The sequence below is a fragment of the Solanum lycopersicum genome, chromosome 5, assembly GCF_036512215.1.
Source record: "Solanum lycopersicum chromosome 5, SLM_r2.1".
Lineage (NCBI taxonomy): Eukaryota > Viridiplantae > Streptophyta > Magnoliopsida > Solanales > Solanaceae > Solanum > Solanum lycopersicum.
In genome coordinates, this window is record NC_090804.1 from 5,660,091 (window position 1) to 5,679,593 (window position 19,503).

The window sequence follows — 19,503 nt, forward strand, 5'->3', positions numbered from 1 at the left end:
TTTCACTTGCCCTTTTGTCTCCTATTTATATGACTTGCTAAATTTTCAAAATATATACTCCGTATGTCACATTTTACGTGATACTTTTCGTTTTTCAAGAGTTAAATTGTTTAAATTTGATCAGATATTTACGTATAAAATTCTTAATTTTTTTTAAATGAAATTTATATATTTGTAAACTACATAAAGAGTACTATAAATCACAATAATTGATAGTTCAAAATGTTAAAAGGATTTATGAAAAACTTATGGTCAAAGATAGATTTATTTGAATATCGAAAAGCAAAAAGTGTCACGTAAAATGGGACGGAGGGCATAGTATATTTTGTTTTATCTACAATGAGAGAAGCAATATTTAAATGATTTAGTCATATAAATAGGAGGTGTGTTAAAGCCTCGGTGAGGAGGTACGAGAGACTGACCATAGGGATAGAGGCAGGTCGAAAAAGTATTATGAAAAGGTGAATATGATAGGATATGTGCAATTTCATATTAGTGAGACGCAAGTCTAAAATAGAAAAGAGTAGAGTCCCATATTAAGATAGCAAGTTAGTAGAAATAGAGGATTGTCTTGCATTAAGATCGCTGAGGCTTGTAAGGGCACATCGTAGTATTAATCGTGTATTATAGTTGAATTGTGTTTCGAACATCATAACATTTTATTGTTAATATTATTTCCCTCTTATAGACTCTAAACTACTTTTCTTATGTTTTATTCGTTGTTTTCTTCTTTCTTTTACTTGAAATTGATGCACTTGAATTGATACTCTTTCATTCACCTCAAAATAATTGGTTTAGAGGTGAGTTATGCTGCATCTAAGAAGGCTCAAATAGCCTAGTTCGAATATGCAGAACATATTATAAGAGCTCAAAGAATGCACAATATAGATACAAAAATATTGGTACAAAATGTAAGAAAATATGCTAAATTATCCATCATATTACCAGGTAAGTGCAAAACATCTTTGAATTCATTTTCTGCTTGCTACAGAATAACTTGAAGGCGGAAAAAACGCCACGAATAAAAACGAAACAGAAACGTAAAGGAAGCAACATTTATGCAGCTGAAGACAGAACACTACCCTAAAGGTACAGAAGAAAAAGAAATGATCATATAACTAGATTTACATGGCGAAAAAAGACATTACAGATTCAACTACGAAGAATAATTTACAGTCGTAAAATAGTTCTGAGAGTATCACAGAGGTTTTGAATCGTCTGTTGTTCCTGAGATGCTTGCATTTCCTGAAGAGGCATCTCTTCATAGCACCTACACATTATCAATTCATTTGGACATTAACAGGTTTCGAGAATGACGAAACACAACCATGTTTTGATAAACCTAAGGGCATGGGACATAGTAGTGAGTCGAATGTGAATAAATTGATATCCAAGTATAATTCAACGTACATTTTATGATACGCTAAGGCTTGAGCAAGATTCATTAGTGTAGGACTCGAGGTTAGTCTTTGGTATACACTTGGAGGAAGGGGAACCTGCAATCAATCAATTAATGGTTTATAAAATGAGAGAAGATTGAAAGAAATAAAGGAAAATTGAAGTTTTCATAAAAAGGTAGTAAAGAGGACCTCATTTTGTCTGCTTCGACCTTTCTTGGATTGAGAATCACCAGAGAAGAGTTCCTGCATTGCTTCTACAGCAGTCTTTCCACTATTATCCCTTTGCCAGTCCCCGAGCACATCCTCAGACAAGAGTGCAATCGGTGATATGTCAGTTGCTCTTAGAAATGGAATTGGCACTGTGTTACCAGCCGAGTATATGGACCGAAGCTGATACACGCACAGAAGTCAGAATCATACCACCCAGAACAAGCATGAACAAAAAAAAAAGAAATACAATAACATCCAGAAGCAAGATCTTTTATAACAAGGTAAAATAGAAATTAACCTCAAACAGAAAAGCAGTTTAAGCCCCGTGGTGAAACCGCAATGTATCACATACGGATGCATATAAATAATTTTCAACCACAGAGCTAGAAATATAGCTAGTGTCTAAAGAAAATCTAGAATAATCATAACTCATAAGTGATTTACAGTATTGACAAGCCTAACCTCAGAAGTAAGCCCAGTATAACAGAAGCTTGCTTCCTTTATAAATATTATATAGTGACAACCAAAACCGATTGATTAAAGGGCTACGATTAATTTACTCATGGATAGAGCTCGATAAAGTAAAGAATGTGTGCTGGATGCAATGTGTTGCTTTTTTCAGGAGATATGGCTCAATGAATAATGGAAATGACTAATATTATTGGTTGAAAACTACAACTTAAAGAGTGAAACTTCAAAGTCGCAGCTATAAGTTTATCATGTGTCTTCTTCCTTCTCTGCTTAAGTAATAAAGAATTTACAGATGTTACATCAGTTGTGAACTTGTGAATACTAATGTAGGATCAGGATTTTATGTTAGACGCTTTGGGAGAATTACTACGATTACTGATGGTTTAGATAATTTTTCCATGAAATCAAACTACTACATTAAGTGTCAATTCGGGCATATAGCACAGAACACATATTCCTTATGTTATGGAATAGGGTAGAAAAAGAAAGAGATTTCACACTTCTCATTAAAGAGATGTGAGATGCAGAGTTCATGCTTGAGCATTATGAGTACCTTGTCCAATGCTCTCCGACTGACAGTTTCATTTGGCAAGGTTCCAGTATTATAGCCGCCGCCACCACTACTAACAGTTGCTTGAGATGTAGTACTCCCCTTGAGGCCCTGATCAGGAGAAGGTAAGGTTCCGGGAGAAGATACTTGCATGCTCTGTCTCTGGGACATTCCAACGGGTGAACTGACATCAATATCATTAAGCAACCTGACAAGAAATGTTCAATTTATTTAGGCAACAGACGAACTTAATGGATTACCGCTAAAAAGATACTCTCTCTCCACACATATTTTACATTTCTACTTTACTACTGATCGTACTTTGAAGTTAGTGGAGTAAGATCATGGGGGCAATCTGATTTATAAACAGTTGGAATGACATAATATCACTTAGAGACCAAGCTAGTTAAAGAAATGGGGTTTACTTAGTAGTATAGGTTAAGAAAGACGACAGACATAGACAAGAGAGTCAAGATTCACGGCTCAAAGTAATGCCAAAGTTCAAAGCATACATAAAGTTCACACTTAATAGAGCACATCATTCTGCTATTTAGTACAAATATCATCTCCGTGAGAAGACATGCCAAGCAACAATGTTTTTAATGCTGAAATTATTTAGCAAGGATGAATTACTTTCCTGATTTAATAGGTTTCACCACTAAGTGATAATCAGATTAACAGGAAACAAAATACCAGGGATCATTTGATTTGCCAGCAATGGTGGGGATGGAAGGAATTCCAGTACGCCGCAGAGTAGATGAAGCTTCTGCATTTCTGATTTGACTAGCTGTTTTATCAATATCAGGTCCATCTCGGACTATCATAGTCCCAAAATCACCTGGTATAACAGATCCAGCAGAACTTATTTTCAGACTATTACTATCTCAGATCAACATTCATCGTTCAGGACAAACTAGCATATTATAGTCATATTTTCAGTAACAGAGTTCATTATTTTCACCAATATTACGGAGTAAGCTCTACAAGAAAAATACAGGTTTGCCAGTCACCACGTTCCACTGAGATCATTGATCTGCAAATGATGAATGAATCTTTCCAACTAACTCCCGATTGCCTGAATTAAGATGACTCCCTTGACTAGCATAGAGATGAGATACTCTAATATAGTTTGCTACACTAGAGTTAAGCAGTGGCAAAGCCAGGATTTCTACTAAAGGGAGTCCAAATATAAAGAACACAAAAAGAAGCCAAGGGGATTCAACATATCATGTATATATTTTTTTAAAAAACAATACATAGACACTGTAATTTTCCAACAAAGGAGTGTCAAGTGCCCTTGGACAAGGGTGGCTCTACCACCTGAATTGACTAGAGAGATATGTAAGAATTGAAGATTGAAAATACTATACGTGTAGTTTAAAGATATCATGCCAAGACCACGTAGCAACATACTCCCCTCCATCTTGGAACATATACTTTGACCATTGCAGATTTTAAGAGTGCAACATTCAAATTACTTTGGTAGAGATACTTTTAAAAGAAGTTTGAAATGGGAGAAAGCAGAGAAGCTGAAAAAATGTCACCTTAATTATTTTTTAAAAAATTGGTAACTAACTGTAAATGTCACCTCAAATTTGAAATGATGTAAACCTTAATAATATTAGTGTGGATAGTTGAAGGAAAGAAACTTCCGTTTAAGGAACTAAGTCAAGTCTTTTGGGACGAGCCAAAGATATCGTGTATTTCAAGGTGGCATCAGTAGTTATATTATTGGTTGAATATTTGGCCTTAAAACTTCTCCAATTTTTGGAAGGAGGTTAAGTAATTGTGGAGGGTCTCAAAACAGTGTATGATGGTAATTTGGAGGTGAGCGACAATGTGAAGGTAGCATGGCACTGAGAAAAATGCAATAGCTTTCATATTATACAAGACAGCAATCTAAAAAATGAGATTTCTGATGAAATATAAAATTGGTCTTGCATTTTATGTTTGGGCAAACAACATCAGAACTAGAAATTAAATCAATTATAACTTGGCATGAGAACCTATAATGAGATCGTACTATTGTTTGATATATTCTTCTCCAAATTGTCCATAAAATGAGATAATTGAACATTCATAATATGTTCAGATACAACTCATTATCAATTGTACCATAGCTTCTCTCTCACACACACTGAAGCTCCTACAGAATCTCGTCAAATATATAATGCAAGATGAAACTGAAGGTTACCTTCTCCCACGGGCTCCAAGCTTGTAGAAGGGGCATCATCATTTTTAGGCTTAGAAGGAACAGTATCGCCAAATTCATCATTCACTTTTGGACCTCCCAGAACCTGATGTTGCACCACAAGGCTTTGAGTAAACTCACTTTCTCGGGGGACAATCCAAGTTCAGAGAGGAAATGGCCAAACAAAGTTCATTATGAGGGATGCAAATTAATCAAGCATACCTCGGGAGTCTCGGAAGCAATATTTTGCGCTTCCAAGGCCATTGATGCCCTAATTTGTTTGGCCTTCTCAATCTTCGGCATCATTACAGAAGCTCCAGCTTTGAATTTTTCGATGAATTTGTGCTTTGCAAGGTAAATGGAAGAAACTTAGTATATGCCAAAGAGCACACAGCTCTGGAGGTAAACAAATAAAACAATTCGCCAAGTGACAGCAGACTTATACAATACCTTTAACATCTCGGAGGCAGTTGGACGAAGTCGAGGGTCTTTTGTAAGACACTTGGCAACAAAATCATGGAATACAAGAGACCTGAAATATACCCATTTCCAAATTCCTCAACAGATAACCAAATGATTCTCTCCAAAGAGAAAGGACCAGCAGGATGACAACTAGAATCTTGTCCATGATTTTACTATACTGACAAATGATTCATAAATTTGGACAAAACAGTGATGTATGTTATTGATTGATATATGAAACAAATTTCTCTAAGACTTACAACTGATAGGAATTAAGGAGTTTTAAGAGGAATTCTTGTTCAAAAGGAGAGTGGATACAAAGCAAAAAACAGTTGAATAAAGATCAACATAAAGTATAGAGGGCAAACCATTTCTCTTTATCCTCAAGCATTGGAGCTGGTTCAATGGATATCATAAATAGCACCTATCAAAAGTTACAGATAAAAGTCATGTCAACTTTTTTATGGAAGTGAAAACTATCAAAATGAGGTAAACATGCAATGCATGTCCCTGTAAATTAGTTAAAGGGCTAACCCTCATTGGATGCACTGTTGCCCTAGGAGGAAGACCCTGAAAAAAGGAAATAAGAAAGAAAGTTCAGTTCCAGTAGTATCAGTGTATCTCAACAATATCAGAAAAATGAATTGGGTTGAGAACAATGAGGTCTCAGGTTCAATTCCCAGTGAGCCAAGGCAAAAATACATCTAGTTTCAGTTTCAACTAGAGCTCAACCCGTAGAGGTACATCTAGTTCAGCTCCAGCAGTATGACAACAATACATCTAGTCTTGGATGCAATTACAAACACAAAAAGAGTATTAAAAAGAAAGACAGTTCATAGATTCAACTAGATATACCTCCGCCATTTCAATAGCAGACACTCCGAGAGCCCATACATCTACCTGGAAAATATCAGATAAAAATCAAAAAATGAAAAGAATGACTTCCGCACAACACCAGCATACTTCACACAAGTTATTGGGATTAGATTAACTACATTAAGCACCAGCTTGAAAAGATTTCATCAAAGCAGATGTGATACCTTCCCATCATAACGACTTTCTTGAATGACTTCTGGTGCCATCCAATGGGGAGTGCCAATAAACTGAAAATATATGTACCAACATCAGGAATTTGAACAGATAAAACAAGTCAGAAACTACTTGGCATGTTGAATATAACCAAACTGAGTGAAATGTGATCCCAACACAGCCAGAAAAATAGAGAGCAAGCTGGCTGTATTGAAAACAGCGGGAAAACACTCAAATATCTGATAAAATTTTAGAGTCTACACTAATGGAATAGATATAGAAGTCTACTGACCCATTTTTCAGTAATAACTTTGAATTGAGCAACTATGAGAATATCAATGAAATAGATAGACACTTATATTTTTCGAGCTCCTAGGAGGTCCAACAAGATGTACACTTACACAGCAGTTCCTTAGGCTGCCGTCATGAATAAAATACCTTCCTTATCAAGAAAGATAAGGCATTACCTAATCTTTTTGTACTTAACAACCTTGACTAGTTGAATACAGTTTATCGATGTACTTTTGACCCTTTCGAAATCTCATCAATATTTAAACCAGAGAAAAGTGCCATACAGAAGGTATTAGTGAGTGTTGGCAAGCTAAATCAAAAAAGCAGAAAAGGAATAATGCACAATGGATTCTTTAAACATTTACACAGCAGTTCCTTAGGCTGCCTTCGTGAATGAAATACCTCCCTTATCGAGAAAGATAAGGCATTACCATTTCTTTGTGTACTTAACAACCTTGTCTACTTGAATATAGTTTATCGTTTTACTTTAGACCCTTTGGAAATCTCATCAATGTTTAAACCAGACAAAAGTGTCATACAGAAGTATTAGTGTGTGAGGGCAAGCTAAATCATAAAAGCAGAGAAGGAATAATACACAATGGATTCTTTAAAATTAATGGAGGACGCGGAACATCAATTAGCCATCTGTAAAGCAATAGTTTCTTGTTTCTATTTTTGTTTTTCTGACTTCCAATAATTGCAAGAATCGCCTAATCACTGCCAATAGATTAAGGCTAATGGCATAATACATACCGTGTTACGTTTGGACATGGTTCTAGTCAGCTGCGCAGCAACACCAAAATCACCTGCTCATTTAGTGACAAATTATTCCAGCTTTCCAGATTATGTAAAATCAAAAAACTTCTTTTTTTAGAAGTAAAAGAAAAAATTTAAAAATTGGAAAGCTGCTTCTGTCTCGATTTACACTTAAAAAGGGGGTTTTTGGATTATTTTTTGTCCTTCAAAACTAGCGAACAAGATTCCGACAGAGGTGTTCTAAAATGTGGCTACATGCAAAGAGCATATTTTGGATGCAAACATGATGCCTAATTTAAACATCTAATTAGTTGAACTTCTTAAAATATACAAAACATTTTTTCACTCAGATTTCTGATACACCAAACAAGAAACTAACCACGCTTTCAAGATCTGGTACAATTAATAACTAATATAAAACAATTCAAAATTGATATTAAAGATAAAGAATTAAAGAGATAAAGAACACTCACCTAATTTAACCTCTCCTTGATCAGTCAGCAGGATATTGCCACCTTTAATATCTCTGTGTACTTTAAAAATAGAGTGCAGATAGGAGAGGCCCTACATCACATCTAACATTACTTCAGATGCAAATACAAAAAGCTGAAAAGTTTTTTCAAATAGAGCCATTTAAGTAGATAATTCCACAGCAATAGAAAAGACGTGTTCAAAATGATTCAATATGGGAACCAGCATCTTGTCTTTGCACCATATTTTTGAGATAGTAACAGTTGTGTGTATCTAAGAAAAACATCACATAGGTTGTGCTGAAACCTTGTCTCAAGCCCCATGGACATCGTCTCTTTTGTGCTTTTCGCTTTTAGAAACACCAAAACAGAGGCGGCCTTAGAACTAGAATATTGCTTCCATGGTAGCACCAAACTCTAAACGTGCAATGCAACAATATAGGGTCAACCAAAATTGTTTCGCTTCCAAGAAATCGATTACATGGGGTGGCATATGCAAACAAAAGGAACAAATCATTTTCTGACTATGTTCTATCAATATTTTAAGGCAATGTTTTGGGCACGCAATTAGGCATTTTGGCTAAACTTGGAAAGGTAATATCGTCTTTTTTTAAAATTAAAAGGCAATATCTTCTTTTTTTAAATTGAAAGGTAATATCTTCAAAGAAGAGTAGCTTTTACCTCCACTACAAAGGTAACATTCGCTAGTAGAGTCATGGATTACGAGTTACAAAGGTAGGAGAAACACAGAACAAGCCTAAGGACCTTATGGATAAACATAGTGTTATTATGCTTTTAAACTTGAGCGTTTTCAAAGCTATAACTATGTTTTAGTTGGAAGCTAAATTGAAAGAACCCAGGAGAAAGGAGCATTACATTAATATTGGTAGCAAAGGTAAGAGAAATTAAGTGGGAGATTCTATAAACCATCTAAGGTAGCTTTCGTGAACCCTCCAAATTAAAATAGAATGAAGGAGAACAGAATTCTTAGACAAAAGGACAAGACGTCAAGTGCATGACCTTGTATCAAAAGTATCATACAAGCATACTGTAAAACAATGTTTGATATCAAGCATACCTTCAATGCCTCTCGACAAATAAAAGCTATTTGATACTCCTCTAAAGCCTCATCTGTGACATTCATTAAGTCAGCAACACTTCCACCCCCACAATACTCCATTACTATCTGCCAAAAAAAAATATTTGCCTCATAGACTAAATAAACTGAAAAATTCTAGTATAGGATGCAGACATAATGAAAGGGAAGAAACGGAAATGGAAACATAAACATTTGAACAAATCAGTCAAGAGCATGATTTGGTTTTGAAGTCCAAAGAAGTGATGACCCTTCATACCCAAAGGTACTCTTCTCCTTGGTAGCTCCCAAGATAGCGAACGACATTTGGATGACTGCACTGCTGCAACATCTCAATTTCACCTCGAATTTCTTCATAGCCTTCCTCCTAAAAGGAAGCAATATATTTATGAATATAGAAAGAGACAAACTGAACCACCTGAGATGAACTAATTTTAGAGTCGAGAGCATAGAGCAAGCATACCCCTTCAGATAATGATATGACTTTGATGGCAACCATTTCTGATGTCCTCAAGTCTCGAGCTTTATAAACAGCCCCATATGAACCCTTCCCTGTGTTTATCAAAGCTTTCCACTTTCAGCCACTTCGGTCAATAAGATTAGGATTGGATAACACACAAACAAAAAAAAAAGGACAAATGCACTACCAATGTTTTCTCAGTCACACAGATTAGCACCAACATCCAATTTTTCTAATTTGCAGTCAATATTGCATTTTGTATAACAGAACCAATATCATACTCATTCATAAGATAAGACAAAATTGCTTCACATGCGATTCACCATTCACAATTGTAGGATTTCTTGAAGGATTATGATCAAAATCAAAAGTATCTCGAAACAAGTCGACACTGTGCAATATTTTAACCTCTCTTAATAAAGAAAATGTTTCATCAAGCACAAAACACAAAGCTCTGCTCAATAATGTGATTTGACAAAAATTCTAGCTACATAAATACTCATTATTCTCCATGAGTCAAATAATAGTAACTACTACATCTACGCCTCAGTACCAAACATTAGTCACAGGCTCACAGCTATATGAATTAATAGTATCCTTTCTGCTCTACTCGAACTTGTTTCATTCAATGCTCAATAATACTTCTTTTAAGACCATGGTCTATGCCAAATCTAACAGTAGACCAACTCCTATGCTGGATGATAAAGGGATTCCCCCAAGCACCTGAACCGGAGGAAAGCTTGAAACTGCATACTTGCTGCAAAATGGTGGACTATTTCGAAGAGAGAAACAGAAGATGTTTTGACGGATAAAGGAATTTGATAAAGATTAAATCTTTTGTATTTTTGGTTTCTTTCTAGTGTAAGCTGAATGTAGTTGAAGATGCAGACACCATGTTACAGTCCATAGAACTTTTAGTGTCGATAGCCTGGATTTACATTTTTTCCTTTTTGCTCATTTTGGATGTAACTACAGCACTTTCTTAGTGCTTGTTTTGACATCAATAAAACTTACCCCTTCCAAAAAAGAAATTCTTTTAGGACTAATTGAGGTTCATAGATAACAAATTGCATTAAACATATCTAGTGATTGGTTAAAGCATAGCAAGAGCAGATAATTTTCACTATTTTAATCATCTCAAAGCACATAAAGATGGAAAACAAACTTTACCTAGCTCATGAAGCAATTCATACTTGGTACAAGGATCTTCCCTAGTCACACTGTCCGGTATTGAACTCGACGACACCTTACTCCCCTGTGGCCTCAATGTACCACCTTCCTCATCAGAGGGCGCTCTACTGCTACGATTCCTCTGCCTCCCTATTCCAATCTCCCCTGCTGCCTGCATACTAGCCACTGCTCTGCTCATAGTTGATCCAGCACCTTCATTACTTCCACTTCTAACGGTTCTCCTCACCATAGTCCCTGAATCAAACTCATTATCCTTCACTACAAACGTCGAAAACCTACCATCCTCCTCCTCCTCCTCCTCATCTTCATCCTCATCTTCCTCATATCTCCTTCTCACAGGGCTTTTCTCATCCCGATCCCAATAGGACATGTAACGAGCAGTCTGCTGCTGTGGTTGTTTAGGAGTGGTGAATTTCGAACTTCGATCGGTTTTCACAATCATCGTGCCGGAGATTGATGCCATATCATCGTCGGAAACTGAATCTATAGCTCCACCTCCTCCGCCGAAGTCCTTAGGTAGACGTTTGAGTAAAGGAGGAAGTGATTCGTCGTCGTTTAAGTCATCTACAACGTCGTCGTCGTCATCGTCTTTGCAAACCATAGTAGCATAGAGGTCTGAATTGTCTTTCTCATCGGTTTTCCGGTCGTTATCGTGGATGACGAAGGTGGAGTAAATGTCGGATTGCTTCGCCGGCGGCGGCGGCTTCCGGGATCGCCACGACGACGGACGAAATTCCATTTCTGACCTCAGTCTGTGAAGTGGCTGACGAGCTGTAAGATGGAAGTTATACTATTAATTATTTTCTTTTAAATTTATTTTTTTTATATCCTTAGATAAGTGAGCTCTTATGTTATTACAAAAATAAAATAAAATAAAAATTCAAATAAATATAATTTTATAAAATTCAACTGTTAATAATATTTAATATAATCTTTTGTTACGAACAACAAATCTATTTTGAGTAATTGTAATAATTGAAATTAAAAATTATAATCACAAATCACATATTCAAATCTTAATTTGAAATTACGATTTCATATGTTGATGTGTTTCTTTAATTCCCTCTTTTTTATTCGTATTAATTCGGTGCAAGTAATTATTAGATAATATCAATATCCTGTCTATGATAAGACCTACGAGGGGCTGGATGACTCGAGTTCAAATCATGATCAAATATGATGCTTACTTAGTGATTAAAAAATAAAGCTTCGTCTTTACGCTTTTTAGCATAATGGTAAGCGCTTGTTAAAATTATAATTTGGCAATGAGAAACAAGAATGAGATAGTGTATGTACAATTGTTTGATGAAACCGAGGTCAACTTTGATTGTCATGTCAATTTGTTGTGAAAAATGAAATCTATCAAAATGATATAAACATGCAATACATGTCTTAAATTAGTTGTCAACCCCCTTTTTCGAATAATGATTGTCAACTTGTGCAATCTCGAATGTTTCACTAGTTATGTACAAACAAGTATGCAACTTATGGGTTGGAGCAAATGATCTAAGAAATTTCAGATCCGTCAGTGTAGGCTGTTATATTTGTATTGTATCGTCAGCTTAAATGTATATTTGATTATTATTTAATTTTTATTGTATTATATCGTTTGAATTCATCGTTAAGTAACAACGAAAAACTCATTTTGTGTAACAATCAATTTGGTGTGATCGCGTCATTACCTTAATATTTTATTCTCTATTTGTCTTTATTTATTATTTTAATAATCATTTTTTTTTATCACAGTAATTCTATCGATATCCTACTTTTCTCCTAGATTTATCATTTCAAATTAAAGATAATTGATATTAAATAACAACAGTAAACGATATAATCTATCCATGAACAACCACCTCCTTCCGCCTCCATACTGGCCACCACTCACCATCAGCAGATCTTTATACGACCATGGAGGTTCGATCAATTTAAATAATCATTGCCATTTTCTCTAGTATAAGTGTTCATAGTGCCATTGGTTAAGTGCTAGTTTTGCTCCATAAGGTCGCCTAATCGAAACTTGGCTTTTCCACTTTGATTTTTTCATGATTTCACATTTCAATTATCAGTTGCATCTTCAAAACTTGGTTTCTTCGCAATTTCACATCTCAACTACCAGTTATATCTTCAGCTTATCAAGGATATAATCTTAAATTTTTTTCGCAAATTTCACATTTTGACTTTGAGTTGCATCTTCAGCTTATCGAGGACATAGTCTTAAATAGGAGGGTATGGAGGTCGGGTACTAAGTTGCATCTTCAGCTTACCGAGGACATAATCTTAAATAGGTAGTTATTGAGGTCGTGTACTGAAACAGGAGGTTAAAAGATAGTAGAGGAGTGTTGTTGCTTTTCGAGGGTGTGCGTTTGTTGGTGTTGTCGTTGTACTAGTTGTGTTACGTTTGCTTATACTATCTATCATCATCTGTTTCGATTATCGCATTATTACGTTGTTCTTGTTTCTTTCTCTCTCTCTCTCTCTCTCTTTTTAGGTTTTGCATTGTTTTCTTCTTCTTCTTCTTCTTCTCTATACTTGAATTCTTTGCTTCTGAGTTGAGAGGGTCTTTCGAATACAGTCTCTATCTATATGAGGTAATAGTTAAATTTATTTATACTCTACTTTTCTCAAACTTAACTTGTGACATTTCAGTAGGTATATTATAATCGTAACACAATTATTTGGTCGCTTATTATTTCTTTTTTCTTTTCTAAAGTCTAATTTCCCGAAAGGAGCTTTGAAGTTGGTTGTTAATATTCCAATTCAAGTTAAAATTTCATTTTCAAAGGAATGGTATATGTGATAAAAATAAAGTCATGATTTGGACTTGTTTATTGTTCTTGTTTATTTTTCCTCCACTTGTGTCATGATTAATTTGATTGATTCAAGATAATAGGTCATTAATTTTATTTTATTTTTTAAAAAATAATTATTAAAATTTTAGACAAAGTCTTAATGTCATTAAGAAGTATTTTTGAGTGGATAATTTTCATTCATCATTCTATTTGCATATCTCAATAACCTATGTATCACAACTACACGATAATTATTATTGTTATCGATCATTACTATCAATCGTTATCATGTTTACCATCTCGACATTACCACCAATGCTATTATTGCCTCATCCATCGTTACTATCAATATCTATGACAATTATAATCAATCTGTACCATCTATCACTTTAACCATCATAACTAGCATTACCGCCACATTTTCATCCATTATTATTGACACCACCAACTCAGCCAGTGTAACCACCACTATAACTATCATCTTTACACTAGTCACCACAATATCAACCACCTTGACAATCATAACTATCATTGCCAATCCACCACCATATTACTAGCCTACCGCCAACCATTTCCATCACCTACATTATAAATCATCACTAGCGAACATAAATATTTTTTTAATTAAATTTTTATTAAATTTATTTTTTTAAAAATAATATTAAACTACTTTTCTATTTGAATTATACATTCATTATGATTATAAGTAAATCAATTATACACATTTAAATCTTAAAAAAATAATTTAATGCTCAAATCTAAATATAACATCTTAATTATTAAATTTGTATTCAAATTGAGAAGTCTCTATTTCTAATAAAAAATTAGTAAGACAACTCAAACTTTAACTCAACCCTTTTGTTGACCATCATAATTTACATTCTTTATAATAATTGATATTTTTTAATTGATTATGATGATTGAACATATTTATATTCAAACTACGTACTATAGTAATTATTTTAATCAACAAAGTTATAACACGCTATTAATGTCAAAATAAAAAATTAATTTAGATGTACCTACTATAACTTTTTAATAAAAAACATTCCTAAAATATAATCACCGGCCACAATATAAGTACATCCTTAAAATAAGTATGTAATACGAATATTTTTATGAACATAAAGGGAATAATGCTCAAGGACCCCTCAACCTATGTTCGAAATCTCAGATACACATTTATACTATACTAAGGTCCTATTACCCTCCTGAACTTATTTTATTAATAAATTTTTTACCCTGTTCGACCTACATGGCACTATCTTGTGGGTCCAACGAATGTTGACTTTTTTTTTCAAACTAGTGCCACGTAGACTAAAAAAGGATAGAAAATTACTTATAAAATAAGTTCAGGGGTAAAAGGACCTTAATATAGTATAAGTGTATCTCTGAGATTTCGGACATAGGTTGAGGGGCTACTTGTGCATTATGCCAACATAAAGCAACCTCAATATTATATTTAAAATTTAAAAAAACAAAGAAAATTTCATCTTTTAGCTAACCACTTACCACACCTTTTCTGGATATTTTTCACCTATTATTTTAATAAATATAATATTTAATTATACATCATCTTTTTTTTTGGTTGTTACGTTGTTTAATAATCTAAAGAATACATCTTGTATTATATTCTATTAAAGCAAAGTAGATTACGCGGATAAACTTACTAGAAGAAATAAAAAATAATTAAGTACTAATAAATAAATTCAAAATAAGAAGAAAAAAAAGAAAGTAATAATATCATCGTACCAAATCAATAGTTTCATAAAAATATCAGATATTTTAGGTGGGTGTTTAATTATGTTTTATTGAAGAATTGTAAAAGTAATTTTTATTTTTAAAGTGAAATACAAAAAGTAAAAGTCGTGTTTAGTCATAAACACAAAAAAGAGAAATATAGAATCTCTGATTTCGACATAAATAGGAATGTTTTCGACGCTTATCTCGTCTTTTTATTAAGAGTCATGTATTTCTACAAAAATTTGAGTCCATTTGCTGTGTCATATGACAACTATGAGATTTATCTAAGTGTATTCAAATAGATTAGTATTTTTAAAATCGTCAATAATTTGAAAACACAAATAATTTACGCCAAATTGCTTAATACTTCTCTCGATACAAATAAAAGTTATTTTAGACTTTTATGGTTGATTTGAAGTAAAAAATAAAATAAAAACACTGTTTTTATTTGTTTTTAAAATTGTTGAAAATTTGAGAACTCAACTTATGACCTTAACCCCCCCGGGAGCTTTTAGCTTTGTGATTTTTGTTTTTTCGCTACTCCAACTCATAATTCATTTAAGAGTTTTTTATCTTTTAGATATTTATTTCTTAATAACTCGAACTTATAATTTTAAGGATATATTTTTTTAAAAAATATTTTCCTAAAAAATAAGTAGATATTTGATTTTTATTTTCATATTTAGTTGGTGAGTAGAAAATATTTTAGTGTTTGATTTTTGAATGAAACTTTTTTTGAGAAACACATATCTTTTATTTTTTAACTAGAAAAAAAAATAATTTTTGAAATTGAAATTCTTTAAAAAACAAATTTAAAAAATATTTTCGTGGTGGCATTGGGGTGGGGTGGGGGGGGGGGGGGGAGTTCGAGGGTAGGCAGAAGTGAAAAAATTAAAATTTAAAGGAATTTTTTTTTTAAAATTAATTATTTTTTTGGGTGGTGATGATAGGGGGCTAGTGGGGTGGAATTTTGATAAATATTTTTCAAATTTTGAAGAGAAAATTATTTTCTTTAAATTTGAAAAAAATAAGTTACCTTGAAAAATATTTTTCAAAATATTTGCCCAAATAAACATGACAAAAATATTTTTCGTACCAAACACAATTTAACTCTTTACTTTTTAAAAAAAGTATTTATCTAACTTCCTTCGGGTAACAAAATAATACTCCGTACTAACTACACTATCAAAATAAATACTCATTTTGTACTTCTATAAATAATATAACTAATTATAAGGTAACAATCATTCAAACAAAGCCATTAGAAATCTAATGGCACTTGCTTAAAACATCATCTTCTTTGTTAGCCTCACTTTCCTTTTTCGTTCACCGGCAACACCGCCGTCCACCGCCGTGTTACATCCTTCCTCAGTTTCCATTTCAGACACCCTTTAGGCTACACCTCACTAAAAGCTCAATCTTTTGCTAAGAAGTTTCATATCTGATTTCTGTTTCAACCGATTATCATCTCTTTGAGCAAAGTTAGCTTTTTCTGTTTCTGGGTTTTCTTTGAAAAGATTGAGATATATGGCTACTGGTAACGAAATTGTAAGTTTTACCTATTTGGGGTTAAGTAAAGCTGTTTCTCCTAAACGATGTCGTTTGGGTATCCCTCAAACTTGGTTGAAATGGAGGAGTAGCTTGGTTTTGGGTGGGGTGGGTTGTAGTAGTCGAAACCCTAGTTTTGTTAGTCCGAGGAGGAATGGGTTTAAGTTGTTTAGTTCGGTCGAATTGGGTAGTTTTGTGACGAGTGATGGTGAGGAGAAGAATGAGATGAGTGATTGTTTTTTCGAGGCGATTGAGGAATTAGAAAGAATGACGAGAGAGCCATCAGATGTACTTGAGGAAATGAATGAGAGGTTATCTGATAGAGAATTGCAGTTGGTGTTGGTGTATTTTGCGCAGGAAGGGAGGGATTCGTGGTGTGCGTTGGAGGTGTTTGAGTGGTTAAGGAAAGAGAATAGAGTCGATAAGGAGACGATGGAGCTTATGGTTTCGATAATGTGTGGATGGGTGCAGAAGTTGATTGGGTCTAAGAGTGAAGCTGGGGATGTAGTGGACTTGTTGGTTGATATGGACTGTGTTGGATTGAACCCGAGTTTTAGTATGGTTGAAAAGGTTATATCTTTGTATTGGGACGCAGGTGAGAGGGAGGGAGCTGTGTCGTTCGTGAAGGAGGTGTTGAGGAGGCAGATTGCTTACTCAGATGGTAATGTAGATGGGCATAAGGCAGGTCCTGCTGGTTATCTTGCTTGGAAGATGATGGTAATCTTTATATACTCAATTGAATATTATGCTAAGTACTCCGTCCATTTCAATTTGTTTGTCGTTTTGACTTGACACATGGTTTAGAAAGTAGAGATTGAATGTTGTGTATTAAACTAAAGATGGGTAGAATTTGGTTATCTTGCCTGGAAGATGATGGTAATCCTTGTCTACTCGTTCAGTTTAATGCTTAGTACTTCACTTGTTAGCTGTAAATATTTGGTGCATTTTTTCCATTAAAAAGGTGATGTACCGAATATTGTTTTTGACTCTTGATTGGAAAAACAAAGAGTCATGTCTTCGACCAGCTTGTATTCTTTTCTAATCATTCAGTTTGGTCATGTTAATCTCATGCTATCTTAAGCTTACTGAAATTTACAATCACATTACGATTTCTCTTCCCAGCTTTGAGTAATATGGTATTGGAATGAAGCAAAAATACCCCCCCCCCCCCCCCCCCCCAAATGATATTAGGATACTTGTGTATATTTTCTATTTTCCTGCATCCTTTTTTTGAGAAACATGTGTGCCTCGTTGTGCCACTTGAATAAGATTACTCGTAGAATGTTTATAGATGGTTGTTGGCGAAATATTTTTAGTCAGTCAGGTTGGATAGGTTGTGGAAACCAAATTCACAAACTATGGTTCCCAAATAAAGTTAGACAATTAACCTTGATAAGGGAACTCTTTTGCTATGGGATCTATGATCACTTCACCATGAATTTATCGCTGCAAACTCTCTGTCCGATTAAACTGCTCTGTACTTTGGTTGTGAGAAAGTGATATGGTCCATTGTTTTGTTATATAGTAGAATAAAGGGGGTTAATACCAAGTAGAGAGGAAAAAGGTCTGGTAATTACTTCTTCATGTTTTATATAACCTTATCAAAAAAATGTACTGTTGTATGTATGTATTGTATGTACGATTTTCCTGCTTCTAGTATTTGGTTTGCGAAATTATATCCATGTCCTTGAAGCTTTGTTCTTTCTGTCAGGAGGAGGGTAATTACAAGGATGCAGTCAAACTAGTTATTGACATTCGGGATTCTGGGTTGAAGCCGGAGTTATACAGCTATTTAATTGCAATGACAGCTGTGGTAAAAGAGCTGAATGAATTTGGGAAAGCTCTACGCAAATTAAAAGGTTTTGCCAGAACTGGTCTTGTTGCTGAGCTTGATTTAGAAAATCTTAGGCTTATTGAAGAATATCAAGCAGATCTGTTGGCTGAGGGTGTACAGTTGTCCGATTGGTTGATTCAAGAGGGTGGCCCTTCTCTTTTCGGGGTGGTTCATGAGAGGCTTCTTGCTATGTATGTCTGTGCTGGCCGTGGAATAGAAGCTGAGAGACATTTGTGGCAAATGAAGATATCTGGCAAGGAAGTCAGCGGAGATCTTCATGACATTGTCTTAGCAATATGTGCTTCCCAAAAGGAGCTAGGCCCCATCTCAAGGCTGCTTACCGGGATGGAGGCTTCAAGCTCGTTACAGAAAAAGAAAACATTGTCATGGCTGTTAAGAGGTTACATTAAAGGCGGACACTTAGAGAATGCTGCAGAAACAGTAATTAAGATGCTCGACTTGGGTTTATATCCAGATTTTCTGGACCGAGCAGCTGTGCTGCAGAGACTAAGAAGACGAATTCAACAATCTGGTAACTTGGAAACGTACCTTAACCTTTGCAAACACCTTTCAGATGCGAGTCTGATTGGTCCGTGTCTTGTATATCTGTATATAAAGAAATATAGACTCTGGATAATAAGGACTCTTTGAGCAAACCTTGAAGAAGCTGCCGCCTGTTCTGAAGATATAAGAAGATGTTGCTCGTCTGTTGCAGGCTTTGATGTGTATAATATGTATAGTTTTAGATAATTCGAGAAACAATACAGTGAGCGAGAGAGACGGAGAGAGAGTAAGATGCTGGCTGCTGGTCTAATTTAGATGTCCAGAATTGCAACATTCAGCATCTTGTTCTCAAGTTCTGTTTGTATATATTAATGTACACGTAAAACAACGTGAGGTAGGAGATAAGGTCTGCGTACATGAGAATACACTGCCATTACCTACCACATCGCGAATAATAAATAAACTATGCCCTATATTTCGGGTATATTGTCCTGGCATTACTATCGAG

At 34.5% G+C, this 19,503-nt stretch overlaps 3 protein-coding genes across 3 annotated transcripts in view; 1 reads left to right on the forward strand and 2 right to left on the reverse strand.

Moving 5' to 3' along the window:
- LOC543938 (UDP-glucose:protein transglucosylase-like protein SlUPTG1) overlaps positions 1-19,503 on the reverse strand; it is a 93,321-nt gene that overhangs the window by 36,964 nt on the left and 36,854 nt on the right. The window lies entirely within an intron of this gene.
- LOC101264421 (serine/threonine-protein kinase 1) lies at positions 913-11,391 on the reverse strand. Its single transcript, XM_004238989.5, has 18 exons — positions 10,557-11,391; positions 9,390-9,478; positions 9,186-9,293; positions 8,909-9,016; positions 7,834-7,924; positions 7,358-7,410; positions 6,325-6,387; positions 6,140-6,184; positions 5,819-5,854; positions 5,653-5,708; positions 5,273-5,354; positions 5,045-5,167; positions 4,826-4,928; positions 3,325-3,469; positions 2,635-2,839; positions 1,590-1,790; positions 1,411-1,496; positions 913-1,270 (listed from the first exon to the last, which is right to left on the reverse strand). Exons 1-18 carry the CDS (start codon positions 11,314-11,316, stop codon positions 1,171-1,173), a joined length of 2,454 nt encoding a protein of 817 aa, XP_004239037.1. The 5' UTR covers positions 11,317-11,391; the 3' UTR covers positions 913-1,170.
- On the forward strand, positions 16,272-19,495 carry LOC101264720 (pentatricopeptide repeat-containing protein At2g30100, chloroplastic). Its single transcript, XM_004238990.5, has 2 exons — positions 16,272-17,374; positions 18,369-19,495. The coding sequence occupies exons 1-2, from the start codon at positions 16,637-16,639 to the stop codon at positions 19,140-19,142; spliced, it is 1,512 nt and encodes a 503-aa protein (XP_004239038.1). The 5' UTR covers positions 16,272-16,636; the 3' UTR covers positions 19,143-19,495.